Source organism: Colletotrichum graminicola, assembly GCF_000149035.1.
Source record: "Colletotrichum graminicola M1.001 genomic scaffold supercont1.7, whole genome shotgun sequence".
NCBI classification, from domain to species: Eukaryota; Fungi; Ascomycota; class Sordariomycetes; order Glomerellales; family Glomerellaceae; genus Colletotrichum; species Colletotrichum graminicola.
In genome coordinates, this window is record NW_007361011.1 from 227,637 (window position 1) to 254,843 (window position 27,207).

Below are 27,207 nucleotides of genomic sequence, written 5' to 3' on the forward strand. Positions count from 1 at the left end.
CGTAGGATTCCATATGGGCCCAACCATGTCTGTGGAGGGTGATTGTCACATCGAATCACGATGAGAGGTCACCATCGAATCCAAAAAGGGCCGCTAATGAGTAGGACGCGAGACATTGTGCCTTGTTTCTCTACGAGGCGGGCCGCAAGGCTGACGAAGTATCCAAAATGACGCTGTGGCGTTGCATTTACATACATAGTTTCCTTTGTTGGAGGTGAATTGAGTATAAATTGATGATCCCATGATAGTATGTTGAAATGTACAGATAGACATTACTATGTTGAAATGTACAGATAGACATACATAGCTACCTGTAGGTAGGCAAAATTCACGCATGGCGGGGTGATCGGACTTGGTCATGTACGTACCGCTTCGATGAGGATTAAAATAGAAACCCTGCTTAGTCATCACGCGGCTCGATGCTGATGTAATCACGGAGCAAAGGGACTTCCAGCTCCGAGATTCGAGATCCACCTCCTTCAGCCAATCAGCTACTGTCTGGAGCCGGAGTCCGCCCCGAAGCCTGAGTGCCATCAGTGATCCAATCATGTTGAATGACTACACCGTTTGACGGTGTTCCCCGTCCGTTGATACACACACGTACTTTGGAATGGAGAAGCGGGAGGAGCTTTTAGAAGGGGGATTGAATTGACCCCCAACTTTTCATCAAAGTTCGCCTGCTGTCACTCAACATAATGTGATTGACCATCGAGATCAAATCCCAGGCCCGCAGGATTCGCCCTCTGCTTTGGCCAGTAATTATGTACCTAGACGAGCCAAGGCTTACCAAGGGCAGTGAGTCAGATCATTACAACTGTTGTTCCCTACAACGATGACGCCAGTCATCCCGAGCCACTTGGCTATCATGTCTGTTCGTCTTCTCCTTATTTTTGTTTTTGGCCCTGGCTCGGCCTCCGCCCTTTTGGTATCATCCCGGCCACGAGGAAAGTTGGGCATTGAAGCAAATGACGTAAATTACTTAGACTTACCGCTCACATTTTCTTGCCTTCAGGACTCAGGGTCCAGGGTAGTCCCTCGTCCCAAGCATGTTGAATTTCCACTATAGCCCTCGAGGTCTTGTATCCGCCTTTTGCTTTGGCCCACCAAGCTCAACGGGCACCAATCAACAATGCTTAGCAAAGCCTCGAGGCCTGTTGAAACGTAGGACTGTCCTTGGAGAGAAAACATGTACCTTGCAATCATCTCGAAATCCCCTCCTCATCTAAGACGAGGGAATCCAGATAGGACTATCCGTACTGTTCAAAGCTCGCCCCTGCTTGCCGCAGGCAAATACGTGGGGGCATGGCCAATTCCGTATGTTGGCCGTTCTACCTCGCCACTCTAAGAAACACACAAGCTATGGCCGATCATCCACAAAGCCGAGCGGCAAGCCCGATGTCCGGAGTGCTCTATTTATGTTATGGACTCACGGTCTCCCTGGTCCCTCAGGGGTGGTGAGGCTAATAACGCGTCGTAAATCTCGCCGTCTGTCACATGTCGGCTGGGACTCTCGTGGTTATACGTAGGGCGAAGACTTACCCTGCACTATTGCACTATCAAAAAGATGATAACATGGCCCAAGCGTGACTATTCATCTTTCCTGTAACGAATCCCAAATATCAAGGACCATGTTTACTTTTTCTCGATGAAAAACCTCGTGTTTCCATATGCAAGTCAACCAACCAGCTGCCGCTGCTAGGGCGGGATCCTGGGAGGTTGGGAAACCTATGTGAAAGCCGTGCCACAAACTCTGGCATATCCGAAGGAAAAGACGTTTACAGCTGCAAACCGTGTTCTTACGTCCAACGTATATCGAAGTAAGGCAAAGGCGCACATGACTGTATGTCATCTAAACCCATTGTGGGAACTTGGCGGCCGCGGCTAAGGAACACAGTGTGGGACATTTTCGAGTACCATGTCAGGCCGCCATCAGCAAGAGAAACTGGTGCTCAGGTACTTTTGTCCGCTTGGGTCCCCCCCCTCCCCCTTGCTGCCACCAACACGACACAATGCCTTCACCCTCCACTTATTTCACAGACCTGGTGTATAGAGTGAGCCTGTATTCGTACAGACAGAGAGAGTGTGAGCCTCGGCGGTTGAAGCCTTTTCCATTGTTGCGCTTCCGTCTCTGACGCCTTCACACACAACTACAGATAAGTACGGAGTACCATCGGTGGATCACAGACTAGTATGAAGTCGTTTTCTCCCACCCTTGTCAACTTCCCTTATTACTCCCTCAATCGATCCGCCGGCAAGTTTACAACACCTTCCCGGCCTCGAGACGCTCCCATCTCGAACCTCAGCAGCCCATGCAACCAGAACGCAAGTACAGAAACATCCTTCCAGGTCCTCCGAATACTTCCACGATATATCTCACCGACGACAATGGGGAAGCCGCCTTCGGGGGCTCTGGCGGTCAAGAGGGCTCCAAGCGAAAGCGCCGGGCGACTACTAAAGCATGCAACAGCTGCCGCGAGAAGAAGATAGGGGTATGTTCTCGTGCCTCAACTCTAGCTCCTGGATCCCAAGTCTTTAGCCGTGGTGCGTTTGCCGGTTGTGGGTCGAGATTTGAACATTTGCCTACGGCAACTCTATTTGCCAGTCCTCTGTGGACATACTTGAGAGAGCGTTCACGGATGGTAGCTGGAGGGTATACAGGCCACTAAAAAAGATGTTCGCTGCTTTACAGGAGGCAACATCCTCTTTGTTTCTTTCCTCCCTTCCTCTTTTATGGTGCTGACTCGATCTTAGTGCAATGGTCTGCAGCCCTGCAGCCATTGCAAACGCCGCGGCCTTGTCTGCGAATATGCTACCATCTCCAAAACGGTCCTGAATTCCATTCCTCCAGGCATGAAATTGCTTGACGAGGCCACGGCAAGGAATCAAAAATATTCGGCTGAGCTGCTCGACCTCCTTCGTTCTGTGCCCGATGACGAGGCCCGGGACGTCCTTCGGCAATTACGGGCAGGACGAGATGTTGGAAACATCGTCAATACCCTCCGGGGACAACTGCATTCCGCCAATGACGGTCCATTTCACGGGCTGCTTCACGCGGTTTCTCCTCCCAACCAGACTTCCCTCGAGTTCGAGCTGATGGTGCGTCACGCCGTTGCCTACTCACCCTGGGCTCCTACTGAACTCCCACACATGGATTTCGACTTGGCCATGAGGATCGCTCCAAGCGCTGCCTTTGATTCACCCTCTGCGGGGTAAGTTGATTTTTTGTTGCAAAGAAGCTTTTTCAACCAACGGTTGTCGCCAAGCCATCTAGTGGTGGCTCCTGATCATGGTCCAACGTTGTTGCGTGTGATGCAAGCTTGTTCCGGGAGACTGAATTTAACCATGACCGTCTAGACGTTCGCCAATGTCAACCGACACCCCGTCTCCTCTCCCTCCCACGGATTCGGAGTCGCCTTCAGGCGCAGGCAAGACTCGTATCATGCCGGCGGCGGATTCCAGAGACAGTAGCGTCAGTCTCAACTTCAATGCTCAAAGCAAGCCGGGCAGCAGGGAGGCTTCCATACCGGATTTTCCGCCTCTTTGCGACGAGAGGCTGCTCAATGCGGACGTCCTGGCATGGACGGGGGTAAATATCCCCATTTTAGCAGCCAGGAGAACCCTTTCTCTATACCTCGAAACCGACCATGCGATCACGGCGCTATTCGACGTCGATCTTTTCCTCGCCGACCTGGTTTCTGGAGGAACCCGCTTCTGCTCCAGGCTACTTGTTAGCTCCTTACTCAGCTGGGCTTGTGTGAGATGGAAATTCTCTGCTCGAGAGATACAGATAACTAACGTATCGTAACGTGTTACAGCAGGCTTACACGGCATATGAGTTGGAGGCGACGAGTTGGAGTTTTGCTTTCTACGACGAGGCGACACTACTTTTGGAGCACGAGACAGCGATGGGACTGGCGACTCCCAATACGGTGGCTGCTTTGCTCTACTTGAGCATGTCGTCAACCTGCCACGCGAGAAGCGCCACCGATGCTACCGGATATTTGGACCGCGCCATCGACCTTGCCAAAAGCATAGGATTATTCGGCATTGCAGACGAGGCTATGTCTGTGAGGTGGCCAAACGGAGCCTCTGACGTCCTCTGGGAGAAATCTCTCGGGCAAACAGCCTGGGGAGGTTTCGTTTACATCACGTACGTTCTTCGATTCGTCCAAAGTTTTGCAGAAAATTCGCTCTGCGGTGCCCGGGGATACCAAAAGATGACATCGTCTCCCCCTCCTTGGCTCTGCTCCTTGACAGCTGACGTGATGACTACGAAGAACACGATGCGCGCAAAACCAGACATGCAAGATAGCCTACCCGCCGAGGATGCCGATTCCGGGGGACGCAGACGATTGCGAAGACGCAAAGTCTCCCAGCGGACCGCACTTCCCAGCCTACATGGGGACTGCATTCCCACACGTATGTAAACTGGCCCTGATTGCGCACGAGATGATATGGATGAACTACGGCAACACTTTGCGAGTCGGGGGCTACAGCATGGTTGAGCACATGGAGGTGCTGTACAGACGATATCTGGAATGGGCCGACAACCTGCCGCTGGAAATGGTGAGAAGCGGGGACAGCTCCCATCACGTTCTGCTTCTGCAGTAAGTATTGACCTTGTTGCAAGACTGTCCATGCGCCGTTGGGAGGAAGCCCAGCTGTCGACGACAAGAACACAGGCTAATGCAGGGTCGAAAACAGCATCTACTTGCACGCATTTGTGCTCGATCTATTCCGCCCTTTGGTTCAATATGGCGACGCGATGCGGATCCGGCTCGAGTCCTTTACTTCCCAGCAGGCGTCCCCCGAGGCCATCTGCCTCGCTTCCACCGCTCAGTTGGGGCAGATCGCCATCACTTACCTCCAGAAGTGCAGTTCTGCGTCCCACAGCTTCCTCTGGAGCACTGCGCTCCTTTACTTTGCAAACGCCGCCCTTCGAGAACTGGCGCATGTCACCGAGAACTCGGAGAAGCTGGCCGACTTGCGCGCCTGTATCCTGGGCTACCAGAGGCTACACAGGCCGTTCCGGCTGTCGCAGGGAATCGTCCGAAGCCTGCTGTCGATGGCGCTACGGGAAGGTCTGTTGGAATCTTCGGAGGCGAGGGCCATCATCAAAGACTCGAACGAGAATGCGAAGCACCACCGGGGCTCGGACGAAGTGCAGGCGCCATTCGTCGTCGACCTCGATCTCGCGACGATGAACCCGACGGCAGCACACGTCGACAGTCTTGCGGCCGAGTTTGAGGAGCTCGCAATCCTCAACGAATTCACGGTGGTAACGTCGGGGAGGGAGGCACCAGAGATCTCGAGCGAGGCTTTCAATTCCGACGGCGATGTTCAAGCCGCTGGGCAAGCAGAGGCGAGGGACTCGGTGTGAACGCCCCAGAGTCGAACACGTCTTTTTGATTCAGCAAGGGAGGGGGGAGGTCCAAGGGCGCGCTGTCAGCAGAGGGTTGCAAGATCAACGCCGACTTGACGACATCGGTTTCCATAAGTCACTTTGTCAAGGTCGGCCCGGAAAGTACACGGTGGCCTGTGATGGAGCTCGGGGCTCCTTGGGATGCTTTTCAATCAGTGGGGGAGGAGAGGGAGGCGTGGGTATCTTCGGGTTTTCAGAGATGGTGACGGGCAGGAAAAGCTATATGGACATTTTCAACAAAATGGAAACTAGACCGAAACGTTGCAGCAAGACTATCTCGTGTGCTCGTGGTTAGCGACCATTCGCGTCTTTTGCTCCGAGGACAACACATCTCGCTAGTTGCAGATGGACACGCCAGCATGCTTTTCTTTCGTCTGGTTACCCTCCAAGTGATTCGTAGGGCAACTCGTTGGGCTCGGGCGATGGGCGAGGTGGTGTATGAACCGCAGCAACGCTCAGGAGGGGTTGACCAATGTTCGGTTCAGCGACAAGGCACTAAGGGAGACGGCACCAGATCGCGGCCGCCGGCACTTCCAGGGATACGAGCGTCTTCCAAAGCTCCTCTTGGTATTATCTCGTTTTCGTTCGTTCCTCGGCCGTGATGTTGATTCGGGTTCTCGGGGCTGTATATCGGATGTATCGGAAGGCCAGTCGGTTCCGTAATAGTATTGCTCATGTCACGCGCGACGGAAGACGGTTATGTTTGGGAATTCAGATATAGAAGGGCAGTGGGACACGGGGTGTGCGCGCTGGCATGTCCAAATAGTTTCTCAACCCCAGTTCAGTTTCTCTGTACGGAGTAGTGTATCCGTACTCGCAGTTGCCAGGGCCCGCAACTTACGTGGGCCGTGTCTGGGTAATAGGCCATAACAACACAATAACAAACAAAAGGCGAAAAACCACCGCGGCGGAAGAAAAGAGCTAGAACAAGTGCATTCATCCAAGGAAGCAGCAGAAGAGAGAGGAACGAGGACAGGGTTGAAACAGCTTGGGACGGGAGAGAGAGAGGGGGGGGTTGTCAGTACCGGTTCAAAGATAAACGTATAATTATCTATGCAATACTAGCACTACCTCGTTTTTAAATGCCGTCTTCGACACGGGGCACCGCGGGAACCATGAAAATGACCCAGCAAAGCCGATGGATACGGACGGTCAAAAGCGAATGCGACCACGAAGATGGCCTACCAAGGATAGCTTGGAAGTGATGCTTGCCCACGCTGCCGGGGCTAAGCAGCAGGTTTTTTCTCCCCAGTACAAACGGGTTTATCTCGCCAATAGAGGGGAAGTCACTTGTAGCGTTTCGGTGGTTTTGCCCGGCTCCGAGACAACAAACCGCCATGTACATACCTAGTAGAAAGGGATTTGTGTTGTCTGTGATTGGAGAAGAATGAGAACTACTGCTGCTACTACTAGGTACTATCACTACTGAGACGGATGACGAGGAGAAAGGGGGCAACCCTCGCCTGAGGAGTTACTGCCATTGGCGGATTGCTCTCCGTTCGTCCCGTATTGGCTGGGAGGGCCTCCGTTCTATTCCCGACATGTGATTGGTGGTTATGGTCTCTATGATTCTATAGCTTTCTTATCTCGCCCGCCTTCGTCAGTCATCAGGGGGGGGGTGCCCGCCGGAGGGTGCTCCGAACTTCGGACGACGCCGATTTGGGGTTTGATCCTAGCGAGCCGAGTCACTCAAGAATCTGACTACCAGGTGCGGTTCGACTGCAATGTAGCCAGTGTTAGATGCAAGTGGTATCCTCACTGTCTACTCAACCTGTTTCACTTCTGCACGCGTAAGGCTTCGTCCACGTGTAACCTTCCTACTATCGAATCTGGCACGCAATCGCTTCGTCACTTATGGTCTAAGCCTCTTCCGATTCACTTGGTTCCACGCCATTTTTCAGGGTCTCGCCGATATGAGGGCAGATGGATGCATCCACCGGGTCAAGGATAATAAGATTCTCATGGCTTCGTACGCTCCGAGAACCCCTGTACACCACCTGTAGTTAGTTTTCTATCGATATCAATCCCTCCCGTCTTGACTTCAGAGACGTGTCATCGCCCCCCCTCTCGCCGACCCCATCCAAGCTTCCAAAGACCGGGACAGGTGCTGTGGGATAATAATGGCGCCACCTGACAACAGAGTCGGCGTGGCAAGTAACCCTTTCCAAGGGCCCAGAAACTTTTTAACGATTCACAGTTGAATCCCTGATTTGCGGCTTTGCGCTCGGCGGGAAGAGCAAGCTAAACGTCTCGCCCATTGCCGCTTACGGCCCAATGATACCTACCCAACAGAGGGGGGAGGGGGGGGTTGGACAAGGGGCCGTGGATTGTCGCCTGAGTTTCTATGCATAATTCATACCCTGCCTATCCGTACTCTTATACAGATGCCGTTGCTCGTTGGATTGTTGGCGTCTCCACATTGTTTGGTCATCTGGATGGATCTTGCTGGGACCGCAGAGCCAGACGCCGGCGCCAACGAATCGCCTGCAGACCATCTCGATGATTGCCCCGCGATCCCGATGTCTGACGGGATATGCAGATTGGGAAAACAATAAAATAATAAAAAATAAAAAATAGCAAAAAAGGTCCACAGTGTCTTACCGGCCTTCTCCAAATCACGACGGACCCATCCGCTTCGACCGAAAGAAGCCACTCAACGCTCCCATCAGTTGAGGCAGCCCCTTTTCGTGGCTATCACCGTTTAGACCCCCGCGAATCCAACCTGGGAGCTTCTCTCGGATCCTGTCTGTGCCATATCTGCGATCTACGAGCACGATGGCCGCATAGTCTCCCTGATGCCGGATGGCTCGGCCGATACTCTGGTTTACCGCCCTCATGCACGCGTTCTCGTAAAAGTCCCTGGCCGCCTGCTTCGCGACCGCCTCCGCCTCTTCTCTCGCCATCTGCGCGGTCCCTAACGACGGGTCCGTCAGTCGCTGGACGGTCGTGCTCTCGATGTATTCCGTCTTGGCCTTCCACTCGGGAGAGTTAATGTTGGGGTACGGTAGGCCCACGATGATGACACAGCGACCCAGCCGGTCCGAGAAGTTGATGCCCTCGCTCATCTTACCGCCGACGACGCTTAGAAGCAGAGCACCACGAGGTTTAGCTGCCGCTCCCGAGTGCGGCTCGCTGCCGTCACCCAATATGGCCCGGCTGTACGCTTCCAACACCTCGTCACTGGAGCCGCCGCGAGTCTCGCTGAAAACCGCCTTTCTCTGCTGCAAACGGTCCCAGATCGAACTGGCGCCGTTCTGACCCTGGCTGTTCCGCGGCCCAGCCCCTTTCCATGCAGTAACCACCTCCTCCAAGTATCCGTAGCTAGGGAAGAACACGACCACGCCGTCGGGAACAACATTGCACATGTTCAGGATGGCCATTCCCAGGTTGCTCATTGTTGACGCTTCGCCCCTTCGTTGGAAGCTGAACTCAAAGGTTGAATTAATGTCCCGATTAGGACCCGGTTCCGGCCCTGCCAATGTCCACACGCACAGGTTTGACGGTGGGATAACGTGACCACAGCTGAGTGTTGTCAGCTTGGATTCCGGCAGGTACGGGAAAAGATGCGACTTGTAGTCGTTAAAGGGAGACATGGTGCCGCCTGCGAGGATAACGGCCCTGGCACTCGTAGCGATGGACGAGAAGGCGTGAGTTGGGGATAGCAGAAGGTACGAGAGCTGTATATCCGGCGGGTCGGTCGCCAGCTTTTCGTAGAATATCCGACCCTCGGAACTGAGATTGGTGAGAGAGATGAGAAATGAGGAAAGAGTGTGGAGAACAGGCGCGGATGATCTCGACGGCGGCTTGCCATGGCCGGCGCCAACCGCTTCCTCTTCGACATGCGCGACGTAGCTCTCAATCTTATAGGCCAGCTTCGACTCTTGGATATACTGAACCAACCTGAAGAGGTTGATCTGGTCCACGCCCTTGCAGCGGAGGAGAACTTTGGAGTCTACGATGCCTTGAGTACTCTGCGGGACGGTCAGCGGCACAAATGCAGAGAAGAGGATGAGGAGGGGCAGCAGCAGCATACCTTGAGCTTCGATTGCCCATCCATCCACTCACTGAGGCCCTCAATGACCCTGCCCACCTGTCCGACCATGACGCGGTTCTCTCCCTTGAGCTTTTTGCCGAATCTCCTCACGTAGACGCCGAGCATCTGCCGCGCCTGTCTCAGCTCGCTCAGCTTTATCTCGGACGCATACACGTTGGCCACCGCGTCCATGATGTTGTGAGCCTCGTCGACAATGACGACGTTGCCCTCCAGCTTGATGCCGAGGGCGTCTCGCGCGTTCTTCTGCAGAAGCAAGGGGTAGGGCAGAGTGATGATCTCGGCGCCCGCAACGGCGGCTCGGGAGGCATAGTACGGGCAGATCGACAGCTTCTTGCCGAGATGATAGAGATCCTCGATATCGGGCAGCGTGGCGTGGGCAGTGTCCCTGAACTGATGCGTCTGGGCCACGTTGTCTTCCTTCAGCGTGTAAGGGCACTTGTCCTTGGATTTGGGTTTCTGGAGCTCCGAGCACCGGTCGTTGATGGCAGAGAGAGTGCCCAGACGTGCCACGGACGGGTTGATGCAGAGCTTTTGGCGTGACGACAGGGGGAGGTGTTTGACCGGCTCTTTGGCGGCATCCTCGCCTTTACTTCGGCCTTGCACGACGGATGGCGGTATGGACGATGGGAATGTGGGCCGTCGCAGTTCATGGATAAATTGTGTGAGTTGAGAGTGCGTTCTCGACGTATAGTATATCTGGTGGGAGTCATGTTACAAACGTGCCCGGCAGGAACAGGGGCTTTGCGCACCTTGATTCCATCGGCGATCTTGTCCTCCTCTTGCTCCGCTTTGAGGTTGCCCAGACCGAACCTCGTCAGAATATCTTTGGTCTCCTTGCTGAGGCCGCTCATGGCGTCTCCATCGCTTGGGCCAGATGCATCTGCTTCATCAAGCAGCCACTCATCATCGTCCTGGTCGGCACCGCGCAGCTTCGGCCCAGAGGGCCCATCGTCGAAACGACGTCGCTTGGCGCTGCGAGCCTCGACGGCCTTCTCCTTCTGACGGATCTGCTCCAGTTTCTTCTCTCGCTCCTCCCAAGTCCGGGCCAGCTCCTCTCTCTTGCGCCGGAGCATCTGCTCCACGATCCAACCCGGCTCATCTTTGAAGTCGTCCATGTTGACTTTGAGAGACGCCTCATGTTCCTCGACACGCTGGTTCCGAAGCCACGTCAACGAGGCGCATATCAGGGAGAGGGATTTGCCCTGGATAATAGTCAGTATGAGACGCGGCTGCAATGCTGTTATGCCGTTGGCTCGTACCGTGCCTGTCGGACTCTCGAGGATGCCGACTTGTCCATTGCCACGTTGCAGCACGCGATAAGCGGCCTTCATGAAGTCAGTCTGCACATCATAGGGCGTGTAAGGGTGGTTGAAGTCAATACTGTCCGGCACAGACAGCTCCGTGTCGCCAACAGCATGATCAGCCATGTTGAGGGATGCAAGCCAAGCTTGGAAGCAAGGATCAAGCAGCCGAGGCAGAGAAAGGCTCGATGCTCAGCCGAACGGACATCGATCGTGAGTTTGTTTGATATCAACATGGGCTTAAGCCGGTAGGTGGGGGCGGTATCGCCAGGGGTGACGGCGCTCAGCGGCATCTCGGTCTGACAGACGCACGGTCCAAACAGTCGGTGAGCTCGGTGACATGGAGGGCCGGATGTGATTAGATAAGCAAACACATCGGCATGTAGGGCAAGAGCACGGGCCAGGTAGGGCTTGCCCTCCACCCGCTTAGCGGTTTTCCCGAAGCTACGCCGGGGCGCAAAACGACCCTCACAAATTCTATTTGTCCCGCGAACTTTTGCAAAGAGAAGTTTCCTCAGCGATACTAACCCCAAGTCGACCACCCCAACAGCCGTCGCCATGCCTACCCGATTCTCGCGCACCCGCAAGCAGTACGTCTCATCATCTTCCCGTCCCGCTCCGATGCAATAATTCAGGTCCACGTCCTCGCGGCGGCGGCAACGTCGCCGCACGCGCGCGCGAGCTCGCCCAGTCGATACGATTCGAAGCTGGGGGCGACTTGGTCGTCGTCGTTGTCGTTGTCCGTTCGCCGATGGGGACATGGAACCTTGAGAAAGAGGAGGCAAACAAGGAATGTTGTGATGCAGGCGCGGCGGCAGAGGGAGTCGAGCATGTTGAAAACAAGGGCGTCAACATTGCTCCTCCAGTAAAAAGGAGGGACACCATCCCAAACATCGTCGTGGATGCTCGAGAGAGCACACCACGCAACGGTGGGATGGACACCGCCAACTCTGCCGTCTGCGATCCTGGGAGAAATGTCTTCGTTTCCAAATGTACCCGGAAGCTGACTTTCTCTTCTCTCTCCAGCCGCGGACACGTCTCCGCCGGTCACGGACGTGTTGGCAAGCACCGCAAGCACCCCGGTGGTCGTGGTCTGGCCGGTGGTCAGCACCACCACCGCACCAACCTCGACAAGTACCACCCTGGTATGTCCCACGTTCCCCTCGGCACGAGAAACATGAACCCCGATGGCTGACCAGTTTCACAGGTTACTTCGGTAAGGTTGGTATGCGCTACTTCCACAAGCAGCAGAAGTATGTACTCCCCGACCAGAGGGTCCTCCGTCGGGCTCCCGCCACGTACTAACCATCGGCAGCCACTTCTGGAAGCCTGTCATCAACCTCGACAAGCTCTGGACTCTCGTCCCCGCTGAGAAGCGCGATGAGTACCTCGCCGGCAAGGGCGACAAGGTCCCCGTCATCGACCTCCTCCCCTTCGGCTACTCCAAGCTCCTCGGCAAGGGCCGTCTCCCCGAGGTCCCCATCGTCGTCAAGGCCCGCTGGGTTTCCAAGCTGGTCAGTACCTAGATCATGTTTCTCCATACCGCTTCGCCGCTAACCCCCGTCCCCAGGCTGAGAAGAAGATCACCGAGGCCGGTGGTGTCGTTGAGCTCGTTGCGTAAACTCGGTCAACACCATGACGGAGGGTTCCGCGCATCAGCAACACGACGTGGGTGAAGCAACTTCTGGGAATGATTTGGGCCATGCGGCCGCGGGATGAGCGGTCGGCGTACCGCCACAGCTTGACGCCAATCTTGCACGTAGGCGAGAAAAAGGACATGGGGAAAAAGAAGACCCCTCCCGGAATAGGGGAGGGTGGACCGGCTTTTCACATAGCATGAAGACCAGAATTTCCCAGGGGGAACTTGAACCGAATACAAAAAAAGGCTCTTCAAATTCGATCAATCATGGCGTCTTAGCATCATCACATCACTGCTGTGGTGGGGTTGGATCTCGCGTGTTTTAGTGGCGTCTCTGGAACATGAAAAGGAAAAAAAGGGCAGGGCGGACGGGAACGGGTTGAATGAATGGTATTACTTTCTACATTGACTTGTTCTCGTTTCGACGCTTGTCCATGTGTCTATATATGCTGTGGTGTGTATATGGTAGACCTCTGTTCCCCGGGGTCTCGGGCTCTCGATATATACCCAACGCCATACCGGGGCGTTGCCTGTTTGGCGCATCCTGTTCCCGCTGTTTCCGCGTCAAAAGAAAACAATCTCTGAACCTCCCATGTGTGCCCTTGTGCCTCGTCTAATCGTACACGTGCATGCCTGCACGGCTCACTGTAGTCTGGATATGTAGGACGCACGCATCATGTTGAATTCCAAAACGTTATCATTGCGCCTCTAGCAGGTCCATCTCATCATCATCTTCCGCGGGATCCTCCTCGAAAGGCGGCTCGACCGACTGTATGGGTAGGGGCTCCTTGAGGAATTCGTGCTCCAGCGCGTCCTTGGCACTGATGCGTCGGGCGGGATCGAGCTCCATGCAGTTCTCCAAAAAGTCGACGGCCAGCTTCTCCTCGTCGGTCAGGGGAATGCCGGGCTGGCCGTCCTTGCCGCCGTCGGTGCGGCAGGTGGACCAGAGAATGATTTTGCCGAGGGAGAAGCCGGCGTTGCCCACGGTGGGAATATTAGTCTCAAACATGCAGCCGTGCAGCAGGCCGGCCTGCCTCATGCGCTTGACGCCAAAGATGGTGGCTATCTCAATCATGGCCTCGACGTCGTCGGCGCTGTTGAAGAAGGGGAAGCGCTTGCTCATGATGGTCAGGAGAATGACGCCGGCAGACCAGATGTCGATCTTTGTCGTCTGCTCGGTGCACTTGAAGAGCACCTCGGGGGCGCGGAAGCCGCGAGTGCCGGCACGGTTCGCCCTCCTCGAGGGGCGGGTGTCGGTCTTAGGATAGCCCTGCTGGGGCCCGTTCTGGGATGCCGCGCTGGTGGCGATCCTCTGCTTGCGGATCTCTCTGCTCTCGCGGCACAGGCAGGGTTTGCTGTCGGAGCCCTCGCGCTCGGCGAGGCCGAAGTCGACGAGGACGCCGCGGCGTGACTGGGGGTCGTAGAGGAAGTTGGTGGGCTTGATGTCGCGGTGCAGAATCTTGTGCTCGTGGACTGCCTTGAGGGCGGTGAACAGGCTGCGGAGGTAGATGGCCATGTCCGAGACCTTCATCTGGCGGAAGTAGTCGCGGAAGTCCTCGTGGCGGAAGTAGGGAAGGATGGCAATGACCTGGTCGGTGGAGCGGAAGGCGGTGATGAGGGGACAGACGGCAGCGCAGTTCCTCAAGTCGTGCAGCAGCTCGAGCTCGTTCAGGATGCGTGTGGGAGACGAGGTGACGTAGATCTTTTTGATGGCAACGTAACGGGCGCGTCGGCGGGGTTCGCGAGATGTCGACGTGTGGCTTCCATGGCGCTTCAGAGGAGGCGGCGTCCATTTTGGGGCGGGATTGTCCTTTTCTTCAAGATCCCAGTCGTTGTCGTAGCGATCGTACTGTAGGTCTTCGGCCTTGTAGACGGTGGAAAAGGTTCCTTGTGAGCGTAGGTCGGTCAGCATGAGTGAAAGGAGGGGAGGGGGAGGGGAGGGGGTAGGAAGATGGATATACCTTCGCCGATGCGCTTGATTAGACGGTACTTTTGACGGAAGCCGGGAAAGGTGTCTTGCAGACGGTCCATGTCACGCTGGACGCCCGAGTCGACAACGTCGTCGTCGTCGGAAGTGTCATCCGAGGGGTCATTCTCGACGTCGTCATCGGGTTCTTCTTGCTCGTCGACCTCTTCGGTGTGCTGCTCGGAGTCTGCCATCATCTCGGTGTCTTCGGTGCGGGCGTGGGGGGGATCCTGGTGTATTTCAAAAGCCTCGCGGCTTCGTTTGCGTGTGGCCGTGGCCATTGCCATGGAGCGAGAGGGAGGTCGAGACTCGGCGGTCAATGGGCGGTGGGCCAATGGCAGGTCTGCGGGAGCGGTTGATGCGTCTGCTGGGGCATGGGAGGGAGAGGGGGGAGGGCGATTATTCGAGACAGTGTCTGAGATGCGGGGTGGCGGTTGTTGTTGTTGTAATGGTAGAGTGGGAGGGTTTGGTTGTGATTGTGATTGTGATTGTGGTTGTGGCTGTGTCTGTGATTGTTGGTGGTGTTGGTTGCGTGTTGTTGCTGTTGTCGGTGGCGTCGGCGCCGAAGTTGGCGTTGGCGTCGCCCAATCGTGTCGGTGCCAGGCCTGGACGTCGAGGCCCTGTCCGAAACGAGTCAATTGATCGATTGCTTCCAAGTTGGGTTGACCAAAGCCAGCCGAGGAATCTCGCTTGGAGGAACACTGCGTCATCCGAGGCGGCGGGTATGCGGGGAGTCGGAAGAGGATTAATGTACTGTAGGTACGGAGTAGTGTGTAGTGTGTAGAGTATATATCCGTAGTGGTGTTTCAATTGTTCGTGTAAGCCCAACGCGTAAACGAATGAGACTTGTTCATCGGCGTGTTGTATGCCCGGGGAGGGAGTGACAGCAGATAGTACGGATGAGAGTCGAGTTTGTGACCAGTCAAACAGTCAGTCAGTCAATTGATCGACCAGTTGTTGTCTTGATTGGTGTATTCTTCGAGGGGAGGAGGAGGAGGAGGAGGAGGAGGAGAGGTTGCTTTTTCCTTATTCTTTATTTGCTTTTCTGCCGTTGTTTTTCATCCCAATCAAGACAATTTTTATTTGATTTTTTCCAGGTGTCACAATTTCTGACCGGGCTCGTAGCTGTTTGATATGTTAGGTAAAGGCTAAGCTACCTCCATAATACCTCAAGGTGCCATCGGGCTTCAGACCCGGTGGAGGGGCAGCGCCGTTTTGCCGTGTGATGGTCCCTGAAGAGAGGCTAGCCGAGCTCCATGCGATGTACACCCTTACATGCATTAGTACTGAAGGTACTTAGGTGCCCCAGATACAACCACGTGAGTACACACACACACACACCAAAGGTAAACAAGCCATCCAAGCCCGGATGCTGACCAATCAGGTCTTGTAGAAACGACCCCGCACCTCCGTTAATTGACCCGGTCGCGTCCAAAAAGGCCAAAAGAAAACAATAAACAAAACTCCCACCATTCGTTGCTAGGCGCTTTACCCAATCTTCATGTCCGTATGTGGTATGCCACACTCGTCGCCATCGCACACATACACCCACCCATATACACACACAGCCAACAAGTCCGGTCGCTGTTTGCGCTTTCTCTCCCACCCTTTGTGGTTTTCGTTTTTATTTCTCTGTCTTTCTTCCTTCTCCTTCTGTTCCTCCTCCCCGGCGCGGCGCATCCATCGCCTTACTAACCACCACCACCACCACACAGACATAGAGAGTCGGAAACAGAAGCTGAAGCACGGCGGCTATATCCTACCGCAGCAACTCGGATTACTCGGACGCGCACCAGGTTCCTCCTCTTCTGCATCCTGACCTACCTGACCGTCTTTGGTCCTACTTCTTGTCCATTCTTATTCTTCCCCCCCATCCCCCCCTCTCCATATCCCCCCGCCCTCTATCGATTCTCCGTCGCTTCCCGACGCTGGGTGCGCACACCTCAGCCAGACCGCAGCCATGGACTCGGTCGCCTTCGACATCAACGATGCTCTCAAGCATTACATGAGCGATCCCGCCAGCATCCCCACTCCCGAGGCCGATGGCTCCCTCTTCGACTACGAAAACGACCCCGAGGGTCTGACCGTCGCCGTCGTCAACCCCGTCCTCAACCCCATCATCGACGCCGTCGCCGAAAACCCCGAGGCCATCACCCGCAGTGCCCATCTCGACTCGCTGCAATTCCTCCTAAAGTGCGCACCCGTCTCCCCTTATTCTTCAGACCCCTCCCCTTCCTTTTCTTTTCCCCCCTCCAGGCCACCCTTGGACCCCGACCCTGATCCTTACCCTGACCGTGATCGTGACCGCAAACATGCCCCCTCGCGAGAACATGATTCTGAACTTTTCCACCCTTCCAGGTACACGGCCTTTCTGCCGACCCATGCCCTCAGCAAGATCTTCGACCTTGTAATGTCCGGCCTCGCCGCCGAGGGCGATGCTATAAACCACGACCTCGAGTCCCCCGACGAACAGGAGACCCTCGCCCACCACAAACAGCTCCTCGAGATATACGGCTTCCTCCTGCAATGGACCATCGCCGCCGTCGAGACCAAGGCCGCTGAGAAGTCATCAACCGCCCCCGTAGCCAGGGGCCGCGGGAAGCCCAAGAAGAACGCCCCCAGACAGGACGGCGTCTGGGACTCGGCAACCCAGCTGCAGTCCGCCCTCGACATCATGAGCAAGGTCCTCAAGCTGAAGCTTGCCAAGATCTTCCTCACAACCTCGGAAAGAGACACCTTCATCGGCCTGCTGACCCGCCCCGTCTACATGGTTCTCGAGAGCGAGCAGCGCGTCAAGAGCACATCCATCCGCATGCACGCCTTCAAGGTCCTCTGCATCGCCGTCAAACACCACGGCCACGCCTATGGTAATCTCCTGCCGTACCCCGCCCCGCCTTGCCCTGCCCATGAAACTGACTCCCCCTCCTATAGCTGCCCAGATTTCCATTGTCCAGAACTTGACCTACTTTGAGCATCTTTCCGAGCCCATGGCCGAGTTCCTCTACATCCTGGCAGAGACCTACGACTACCCCCAGCTGGCCGACGAGATCCTGCGCGAGCTCAGTAACAAGGAGTTCAACTCAAACGACACAAAGGGCCCCAAGTCCGTCTCCCAGTTCATCGTCAAGCTCTCCGAGTTGGCCCCCAGACTCGTCATCAAGCAGATGACCATGCTCGCCAAGCAGCTCGACAGCGAGGTAAACAAAACAAACATGTACCCTTCCCCTTCAGGCCGAACCTTTCTGACACTCCCCCATAGTCATATACGCTGCGCTGCTCTCTCATCGAAGTCTGCGGAAACATGATTGCCCACCTGGTTAAACAGGACGAGCGCGGCGAGAACCACAAGTCCCAGCTCAACGCCTTCTTCGACGTGCTGGAAGAGCGCTTCCTCGATATCAACCCCTACTGCCGCTGCAGGGCCATTCAGGTTTACGTCAAGCTGTGCGACCTCGAGCAAAAGTTCCCCAAGCGGCGCCAACGCGCTGCCGAAATGGCATGCAGGAGTCTCGAGGACAAGAGCAGCCACGTCAGGAGGAACGCCATCAAGCTCCTCGGCGCTTTGATCAAGACGCATCCTTTTACCGTCATGCACGGCGCCCAGCTCAATCGCAAGGACTGGCAAGCCCGTCTTGACAAGGTCGACGAGGAGCTCAACGCATTGCAACCCCCCGAGGGGGCACCCGGCCTGGGCGAAGGAGCCGCCAACACCACGGTCGACAATGAGTTGCTCGACGAAGCGACGCAGATTGAGCAGTCGCCCCAGAAGCCCATGACCGACGAGCAGAAGTTCGAGGCCGTCCGCAAGGCACGGGAGGAGGCCGCGACGTCCGAGGCCATTGAGAAACTCACCCTCACCAGGCGGTACTACTCCGAGGCCTTGAAGTTCATCGACGTCCTTCACGAGGCCACCGGCACAGTCTGCCAGCTGCTCGGCTCCCGCAACAAGAGCGAGGTCATCGAGGCCATGGACTACTTCGAGGTCGGCGACGCATACAACATTGAGCAGAACAAGGTTGGCATCCGCCGTATGCTGCGCTTGATCTGGACCAAGGGCAACAGCGACGAGGGCAAGGGCGTCCAGAGCCACCTGATAGATGTCTACAAGCGCCTCTTCTTCGAGGCGCCCGATTCCTTCAGCTCCAACGACGCGGCCAACTTCATCGCCCGGAACATGATCAGTCTGACCTTTGGGGCCACCCCCGCCGAGCTGACGTCGCTGGAGCAGTTGCTCAGCACCATGATGAAGCAGGGCTTGATTCCCGACATCGTCATCGCCAAGCTCTGGCAAGTGTACGGCGTGCAAAAGCGCGAGATTTCCAGGACGCAACGTCGTGGCGCCATCATCGTCCTGGGCATGCTCGCAACCGCGAGCCCCGAGATCGTTGTTGGAGAGATGGAAACCATGCTGCGCACCGGCTTGGGGGCCCACGGCCGTGCCGATCTCCAGCTGGCCAAGTACACTTGCATCGCTCTCCGCCGCATCAACCCCACCGGCCGTCAGGCAAAAGAGTCTGCTCTCAAGTTCTCCAGGCTGCCAAACGATCACGCCGTTCTGTCCAAGCTGGCGTCCATCACCGAGGTCCCGTCCGAGAGCAAGGAGTGGTACGGTGTCGCTGAGCAGGCCATCAATGCCATCTACGCCATTTCCAAGCACCCCGACATACTCTGCTCCGAGATCATCCGCCACAAGACCAAGCAGGTCTTTTCCGCTCCTCAGTCACGAGCAAGCTCCCAGCCGAGCTCCCAGCCGAGCTCCAGGCCGGTGTCGCGAGACGAAAGCCAGTCCGCCGAGGCGGACGAGGACGGAAATGAGACGGTGGTGCCCCCTGCCTCGCAGCCGAAGAAGCGCGATGCGGCCATCGGTCTGTCCCAGCTTCTGTTCATCGTCGGCCACGTTGCCATCAAGCAAATTGTGCACCTCGAACTCTGCGAACTCGACTTCAAGCGCCGTAAGCAGGACCAGGAGAAGGAAAAGACGGCAGACAAGTCGACGGCCCAGGCAGGCAAGAAGGACGAGCCCGATGATCTGGACCTCATCGGCGGCACGACCGAGGACGACTTCACCGAGGCCATGGCGCACATCCGTGAGCGGGAGCTCCTGTTCGGCCCCGACTCCCTGCTGGCCCAGTTCGGGCCCCTCGTGTCGGAGATCTGCGCCAACAACACGACGTACGCCGACAAGGGGCTGCAGGCCGCTGCCACCCTCTGCCTCGCCAAGCTCATGTGTGTCAGTTCCGAGTACTGTGAGGCCAACCTGCCGCTGCTCATCACCATCATGGAACGCTCGACCAACGCCACGGTCCGCTCCAACGCCGTCATCGCGCTTGGTGACATGGCGGTGTGCTTCAACCACCTCATTGACGAAAACACGGACTTCTTGTACCGCCGCCTGGCCGACAAGGACCAGTCTGTGAAGCGTACTTGCCTGATGACCCTGACCTTCCTCATCCTCGCCGGTCAGGTCAAGGTCAAGGGTCAGCTAGGTGAGATGGCCAAGTGCCTCGAAGACGAGGACCGCCGCATCGCCGATCTGGCAAGAATGTTCTTCACCGAACTCAGCACCAAGGACAACGCCGTCTACAACCACTTTGTCGACATGTTCAGCTTGTTGTCCGCCGAGAAGAACCTGGAGGAGGAGAGTTTCCGCAGGATCATCCGTTTCCTCCTGGGCTTCGTCGAGAAGGACAAGCACGCCAAGCAACTGGCCGACAAGCTCGCGGCCAGGCTCGCCCGCTGCGAGACGGAACGCCAGTGGAACGACGTCGCGTTCGCGCTGGGGCTGCTGCAGCACAAGAACGAGGAGATCGCCAAGACTGTCTCGGAGGGCTTCAGAGTCATTCAGTCCCGGGCGTAAGGTTGGGGGACGGACGTTATATGGAGGCGATTTTAGCTGGGCCTTGTGGCCGTGTAGAAAATAGGGGAAGGGTTGTGGGTCGGCGTTGGCGGTTCTTGTTGTGTTGTCTGGGGTGGTTGGCTATTTGACTTGCGTCACTTTGGGTATACCACTGTATGGATGATGAGCCTTAATGACGTTGACGAATTGATTTTTCCATCACCTTGCTTCCTATATGCGACGGACTGCGTGCAATTCAAGTATACTGCATATCCGATTTGTCTCGGTCCAAGTCTGATATACTTGCAAAACGTTATGCTGAAGAGCCCTTTAGAGTCTCGGCACTTTATAGTTCCTACGTCAACACGAAAGCGTCGCTCTCATCAATATCGAACTAGGTCTCGTTCCCCACGGCTCACTATATACACAGACCGCGAGCTATAAACGGGAAAGAGGGTTGTTGTATCCCCAGTCCGTCCAGCATATATCTCCAATGCCATGGCGGGCCGACAAGGATGAGGCTCCCTCTCCAACTGTGTCAAGATGGGTCTGGACATTAAACCAGGAATACACCGGAATCTGTTCGACATGGAGACAAGAGTGTGCTCAGCAGCCATACGGCGTCGTGCCGAACCTCCTCAAAGTCCTTTTCTGCAACCGAGGCATCTTTGTGTCGCGCAAAAGCCGTGTTCACCGCACCACGGAACCGGACTCGACCGGGCCACGTCTACCCTGAGCGAGAGCTCGAGAGAGACGCCGTCCCGATTAGGCCCGTCCTCGTCAAGGCCCGGGTTCCGCTGTGCCCCTCCTGTGGCTTACGCGCATCCGATCTGGATGTTAGACTTCACTGCAACTTTAACCCCTCTCGAGGGTTAAAGATGTCAACTGCTTAAGTGATAGGGGCCCTTGCATATTCACAGCAACCCCCCCGGAGGACAAGCAAGTATAGCTTCGACTGATGAAGACCCATGAGCCACGCGGCGGCACGGCACGGAGGGGCGGCCGCCTCAAAGGGTACCGTCCGCCGGGCCCCGGCTACAATCTCCTGCGGCGGTCCAAACCCAGTGTGTGTGTATGTGTGTTTCCAGGGAGACGAGAAAAGAGAAGTCGCTTTGCCAAGGTCTTGTCATCTACGAGGCCAGAGCTTCGAATCGCATTGGCGACAGTCACGCCAACACCGGCAACAGAGTATCGTCTGGCCTGGGGGAGAGGGGACTCTACTCTCTACCATGTCACAACGTCACACAACAAGCCCGTGGCACAGACGGCATGGTTGATTCAAACAGGACTTTCCATGACATTTCTCTCTCCGTTCCCGGAAGAGAAAAAAGAAAACAAAAATAGCATGTACACACGCCGGCGTCTCGCCGGCTCTTTCTCCCCTCAAATCGTCTCAGGGTATTGCCCCAGCAGCGTTTCCCCCCCTCTCCCCGACTCATCTTACGACGGGGCAATATCTAGTTCTTGGTTGACGGCGTGACGGCGAAAGTGGGCCGGACGAATCTGTGGTGATGTTGTCAGTCGTGGCCTCTTCTCCCTTTGGACATGGAAATGCTCTACAGGGTGATATCCAAAGATACAGGAAGGGGGGATGGGCTGAAGACGGAAAACGGGAAAAGTCGACGTACCTGTCAGAGTGGTAGACCTTGCTGTTATTGCCCAGCAGCTCCTTCTCTCTCGCCTGGTCGGCGTACCACCTGCGGACCTGGTCGCGGTCCTCCTCGGCCTGCAGGAGGGGGATGAGGTGGATGCGCGCCCACATCTTCTCTCTCGCGAGCTCGCTGCGATCGGTCAGCACTTTTATGTTGCCCCGGCTCGGGTGTTGTTCCCTCTCTTGTGTTTGGGAAGAAAAACGTACTTGGCTTCGCGGATACCCTTGATCAGGTGGTACCATCCGTATCCCATCACCAGTCCCATGCCCAGCAACATCGTGCCGGGGCGGAATCCACGGGCGGGCAGGTTGCGCTGTGTCCCACAGGATGATTAGCATTATGTCCTTCCACAGAGTGTAAAAGAAAGAGAGAGAAAGTCCTCGTCGCATCCGTCTGTGGTCTCTCGCCCAGTGCCTCTCCCGCCGACCCCGAAGCCATCTTCTGTGCCAGTCCACGCAGCGCCCTCCAGCAGCACGGCTCATCGCATGACACGGTTCCCGTATATCCTTTCTCTTCCGAGTTCGCTTTTTCGTCCCCGAAGCTTCCTCCTCCCTCCGATCCGCCTCATGCCCTGAGACCTTTCGCCCAATGTTCTCCCGCCCCCCCCCCCCACCCGCCAGTAAGGCGGAAATCACCTCGACTCACCTTATACTGCACAGCCTGGTATCCCCCCACGGGCGGCATATCCTGAGGCATCTTGGCTCGATTTGTTCCTACCGACCCAACCCGGTCGGCTTGCGCTCGGGATTTGTGAAGGTGATTATGTTGTTTTCTCGGTCTCTTTCTCTCCGTCGGGACGTCCGGCGCGGGGAGGGTCCAATTGAGTAGAGGAGAACGAGTTCTGCTTTTCGAATTATCGGGCGTAAAGGGTCGACCTCGTCGTCGTCCTCGTCGTCGTCGTCGTCGAGCTCTCGCGGTTCGAAGCTTTGGGAGGGACTGGGGAAGGTGTTGCCTGAGGTGTGATTGTTTTCCCGTCGACGGTGATTCGCTCAATTGGGCTGCTCGCTTATGTAAGGACTCACGCACGCGCACACACACACCTTCGGGTCCACTTTTGACCGAATACACCGAGAAAGGTACGTATACGCCGGGACACATCGAGACATAACGAGACACACCGGGACACGCCTGGAACCGTACTCACAACTCAAGTCACCACGTTTAGGATCGCACACAGACTTGGATCGTCCGAGTGAACTCATATTTCTAGGCTTTACAGCATGTCCAACCCGACATTATCGTCTAATTCGCCAATCTCCCCCCTCCCAAGAAATAATGATAACAGCCATACTAGCATATGAACCCTACAAAATATTCGCACATCTCAACTCCATGCCATGCTTCGCCAACGGAAAGGCTGGGTATAAACCGAACAAACCAGAGCCAACCAACTTTTCCACCACTGCCAAGACCCCTTCGAGAAACCCCCCTTCCCCCTCCCCCGCGTCCGCCCAGTTGCGTTTACATGCATGCAGCTGTGGACCGACGGCGGCGTTCGGGCTCGGGCCCCGGGAAGTTTTGCTACTAGTCCTCCCCGGCAGCCGCTAGTTCGGCCTCGAGATCGGCCTCGAGATCGTCCTCGTCAAAGTCGTTGTCGCCCCCGTCCACTGCCGCGCTGTCGGGCACGAGCGAGACGTCCTCCTCGTCGCCCGTGACTTGAGGGGTGGGCAGGCTGCTCGACTCGTTGTCTTCGGCGTTGGGCGTCCTGACGGAGCTCAGCTTGGAGGCGCCGCGGCTCTTGGCCACGCGCTGTTTCTTGGAGAGCGCGCTTCCTCCTTCGTCGGACGCCGTGTCGTCGTCCATTGCTTTTCTTTTAGTGCCGCCGCCGCCGCCGCCGGTGACCCCGTTGGCCGATTCCTGGGACGACGGCGGCTCGTCGCCGACCTCGGTGTCGCCGCTGCGGCTCTCCGTGTCTGCGTCCGAACTGTCATCGTCGTCGCTGCCGAGAAACTCCTTCATCTCGTCGTCGACGCCCTCCCAGTCAAATGTTTTGAGGTCGTCTATCGGGCTGGTCTGGCCGTCCTCGAAATCGGGCATCAGGTTGTCTTCGTCCCCGTCCTGGCCGCCGTCGTCTTCGTCCGAGGCGTCGTCGTCGTCTTCTTCGAGGATGCGGTGCTCCCCCGTTTCGTCGATGATGGTCAGATGCGGCCTGGAGAGGTCATCGTCGTCGTCCACGTCAGACACCGTATCGGCATCCGTCGTCTCGGAAGCCGCATGGCGGCGTCGGTCTGCCGGGTGGACCGCGACGAGGTACGGTGTCTCGTCGACGTGTTGCCATTGACTTAGGCAGTCCGTCAGCCAGTTCTGGCTGACAATCTTGATGCTCGGAATCTTTGCGGCCTGCCTGACCTTTTGCGTCCGCGGCCGTGACGTGGACATGACGAGGTGGGTGACCTTCTTTGACACCTTTGTGGATAGTTGAGCGCCGAAGCTCATGGCCTGGATGCCAATCTCGGACTGCAGCACGTCCACGCCCAGCGGGACCAGGCCGGACAGCACGATTGTGGTGCCTTGGAGGGTCGAGGCCTTCATGGTGTCGAGGACGAAACCGACATCCGGAACCGCGGCGAGGTCAATGTTGGTGTCGTCGCCGCCGCCGCCTGTCTTTTTGTTACGCGGAGCGGGTTGGGCCGGCATAGAAGCGCGCTTCTCGTCGTACTCCTCGTAGAACTTGCGGTGAAGCTCGGCAAGGTGTTGTTGCAGGTAGACGAGCTCCGCATCGTCGTCGCGGAGAACCTGAGACCGATGTTGCACCGTCATGATGTGCGGGCCGTCTTCCGTGTCTAATGTGGCCTTCTCCTTCTGCTCGTCTTGCTTGTCCAGCTCCTCCTGCATGTGGAGGAGGGGCCTCTCCATGATCTGTTGCTCCAGCAGCTTCTCCTGCTCCCCGGTCTGCGCCGCCTGCAGCACCTTGTCGTCCCCGCTGCTCATTTTGACGAGCTCGTCCAGCGCTGACACCTTGCCGTTCGGCTGCTGCTGCTGCTGCTGTTGCTGTTGCTGTTGTTGCCGCGTATCGTCGGGCCTGGCATCGACAGGCTTGGGCGCTTCCGGCGGCGCGGGCGTCGCTCCGGGCTCGGTTGTCGGCGCGGGTAGGATGTCCTGTCTCTTGGGGAGGAAGCTGGAGTTGATGTCGCCGATGCCTTTGAAGAAGTCGTAGGGCACGACCTTGATGAGGTTGGGTCGGTTGTTCGGCCAGACGTCGGCTCTGTCGTCGATGATGACAACCATGTTCGTGTTGACGGGGAACAGCCGCTGGAGGCTCTTGGAAATCATGCTGCCGTTCTCGTCACGGCTGATGACGCGGTTACCGAACAGTTTCTGGTGAGGGTCGACGATCTTGGCAATGTTGAGGGCGTAGGCGCGGGTGCCCATGGTGTAGACGTGGAGCTCGTACAGCTCGGCGACCTTTTCGAGGAACTCGGCGAGGCCGGGCCGCATCTTGATGTAGTACCAGCATCCCGAGGTGACCATTCCCCTGGGGCCTTCGTCGTTGAGCTGAAACTTCTTGACGTCCTTGACGGCCTGGTAGTTTGGATTGGACGGGTCCTCCATCCACTCGCCGACGGTGGGCTCGATGCAGGCGTGGATGATGGTCTGGTCGAGGTCGACGACGAGGCTCAGCTTGCGCTGGCGCAGGAGGCGTTTCTGGGTCTCGTGCTCGGCGCGGGCGGCCAGGTCGCCGCTGACCATGAGGCCGGTCTGATCGTGGGTCATGTTGATGGTGGCGCGCTGGGTGTCGCGCTGGTCGCTGGCCCAGTTGACTTCGGTCATGTCCTTGCCGCAGATGGCACACAGGCCCTGGAACTGGATCTCGTGGGAGCAGGCCTCTTCGACGAGCATGCAAGGGGCGTCGCGCGTGAGGGTCATGCCCTCCTTGAGACGCCATTCCTTGAGGGTGCCCTCGGCGGGACTATCCCAGCCGGCGATGGTGGTGACCTCCTCCTGCCAAGTTTCGCCGGCGATGGGGTCGCCATACTCGCGCATGGACTTGTACGAGTATTCCAGGATGCTTTCCTGCTTCTTGATGGTATCGCCAGGACTCTTGAGTAGCTTCGTAACAGTAATCGGGTAGCGCAGCCTGGCGCCGAGTGGGAGTAGCTTGCCCATGGTGATGGCAGGTTACTGGAGGGATTGCCTAGAAGTCTGTCGCGACAAAAGATGAAGATGGGTCAGCGCCGTGGGCTTCGAGACGCGCGGGCACGCGTGCGAGACAGAGATGGATGAGATGCAAAGGGGAAGGGTTGGATTGAGGCGGCGACGGCGACGGCAACGGCGGCAACAGCAGCAGCAGGAGCAGAAGCGACAAGAGACGCGACGAGAGGTCTGGTGACATATCGAAGGTCGGAGGAGAGAGGGGGGAGGGGGATGCGACGAACCTAGTAATGAGAGTCCCCCAGCAACGATCAGAGAAGGTACCGGTACGGTGGCCAGTCCCATTGCCCCGAAGCTAGCTAAAATAGGTAAGGTAGAGATAGGTATCTATCTATCTGGCAGGTGGTTCGCGAGCGCAATTGACTTTTGGGGATACAATGCAAGTGGATGGAAGAAGTCGGGTTCCTGAAATGCAATTAAAAACAATAGAGTGAGCTTGTGTCTGTCCGTGTCTGGTGGTGGTGGTTGAGAGGGAAGAGGGAGGGCTTGACCCGATGCGATGCGTGAAGGCGACGTCCCAGCTGCGGCTCTCGGGCGTATTGAAGGGGGGGGGGGGGGGGGGGGGGGGGGGCGAAAGAAGAGGAGGAAGAGGAGGAGGAGCAGGCTTTGGAGCTTGGGGACTTCTGGTGGAACTTCTGGTGGAGAGTGTGTGAGAGAGAGAGTGAGAGAGAGAGTGAGAGAGAGTGAGAGTGAGTGAGAGAGAGTGTGTGAGAGTGTCAGGTCTGGGCCGAACCGTGACGCACACGGGAGGTAAGGCAAGGAAAGGCAAGGTAAAGGTGACGGGCCCGGTGAGGACGAGTCAACCGGGGGAATCCAGCCAGAACGGAGTGGGGTTGGATCTGGCGGGTGCACAGACCAGGTAAGCTCCGGGTGGGTCTCGGGATACGGAGAGTGGTTATTCCGGAGAACCGGGGGAAGGTGCTGTGTGCTTGGCTATGTATCCGTACTGAGTACCACCATAAATAGTGGGACCGAGACGGGTAGACAGTGTACACGGTACTAGATAGGAAGGGAGGTGAGGTGGTGTGTGTATATCCGTACCTTAGACGTAAAAAGGGGAGAGATGGCAGGGGTGCTTGAGCCAAGTTAGGTTGCGCCTCTCCCGGCAGTGGCCGTAAAGCGGACGAGGTCGAGATCGAGGTCAAGGTCAAGATCCTGTTGTGCGTGTGTGTGTGTGTGTATTTG

General features: G+C 56.8%; 7 protein-coding genes across 7 annotated transcripts; 3 read left to right on the forward strand and 4 right to left on the reverse strand.

Annotated features, from left to right (window-relative positions):
- Positions 1-2,309: 2,309 nt before the first annotated feature.
- Positions 2,310-5,380, forward strand: GLRG_01740 (uncharacterized protein; the record flags this gene model as incomplete). The annotated part of the gene is made up of 6 exons (XM_008093074.1): positions 2,310-2,489; positions 2,752-3,209; positions 3,355-3,754; positions 3,816-4,150; positions 4,278-4,607; positions 4,705-5,380. The coding sequence occupies 6 exons, from the start codon at positions 2,310-2,312 to the stop codon at positions 5,378-5,380; spliced, it is 2,379 nt and encodes a 792-aa protein (XP_008091265.1).
- A 2,657-nt stretch (positions 5,381-8,037) lies between these two features.
- Positions 8,038-10,903, reverse strand: GLRG_01741 (DNA repair helicase; the record flags this gene model as incomplete). Its single annotated transcript, XM_008093075.1, has 4 exons — positions 8,038-9,393; positions 9,456-10,172; positions 10,226-10,678; positions 10,736-10,903. The coding sequence occupies 4 exons, from the start codon at positions 10,901-10,903 to the stop codon at positions 8,038-8,040; spliced, it is 2,694 nt and encodes an 897-aa protein (XP_008091266.1).
- Positions 10,904-11,335: 432 nt separating this feature from the next.
- Positions 11,336-12,398, forward strand: GLRG_01742 (ribosomal protein L15; the record flags this gene model as incomplete). The annotated part of the gene is made up of 5 exons (XM_008093076.1): positions 11,336-11,367; positions 11,804-11,922; positions 11,985-12,030; positions 12,093-12,291; positions 12,348-12,398. The coding sequence occupies 5 exons, from the start codon at positions 11,336-11,338 to the stop codon at positions 12,396-12,398; spliced, it is 447 nt and encodes a 148-aa protein (XP_008091267.1).
- A 715-nt stretch (positions 12,399-13,113) lies between these two features.
- On the reverse strand, positions 13,114-14,669 carry GLRG_01743 (uncharacterized protein; the record flags this gene model as incomplete). Its single annotated transcript, XM_008093077.1, has 2 exons — positions 13,114-14,303; positions 14,378-14,669. 2 exons carry the CDS (start codon positions 14,667-14,669, stop codon positions 13,114-13,116), a joined length of 1,482 nt encoding a protein of 493 aa, XP_008091268.1.
- A 1,673-nt stretch (positions 14,670-16,342) lies between these two features.
- GLRG_01744 (uncharacterized protein) lies at positions 16,343-20,239 on the forward strand (the record flags this gene model as incomplete). Its single annotated transcript, XM_008093078.1, has 3 exons — positions 16,343-17,249; positions 17,314-17,579; positions 17,642-20,239. 3 exons carry the CDS (start codon positions 16,343-16,345, stop codon positions 20,237-20,239), a joined length of 3,771 nt encoding a protein of 1,256 aa, XP_008091269.1.
- A 1,436-nt stretch (positions 20,240-21,675) lies between these two features.
- GLRG_01745 (GRIM-19 protein) lies at positions 21,676-22,566 on the reverse strand (the record flags this gene model as incomplete). Its single annotated transcript, XM_008093079.1, has 4 exons — positions 21,676-21,721; positions 21,847-21,999; positions 22,077-22,183; positions 22,516-22,566. The coding sequence occupies 4 exons, from the start codon at positions 22,564-22,566 to the stop codon at positions 21,676-21,678; spliced, it is 357 nt and encodes a 118-aa protein (XP_008091270.1).
- Positions 22,567-23,394: 828 nt separating this feature from the next.
- Positions 23,395-25,977, reverse strand: GLRG_01746 (FCP1-like phosphatase; the record flags this gene model as incomplete). The annotated part of the gene is made up of 1 exon (XM_008093080.1): positions 23,395-25,977. The coding sequence occupies one exon, from the start codon at positions 25,975-25,977 to the stop codon at positions 23,395-23,397; it is 2,583 nt and encodes an 860-aa protein (XP_008091271.1).
- Between the last annotated feature and the right edge of the window lie 1,230 nt (positions 25,978-27,207).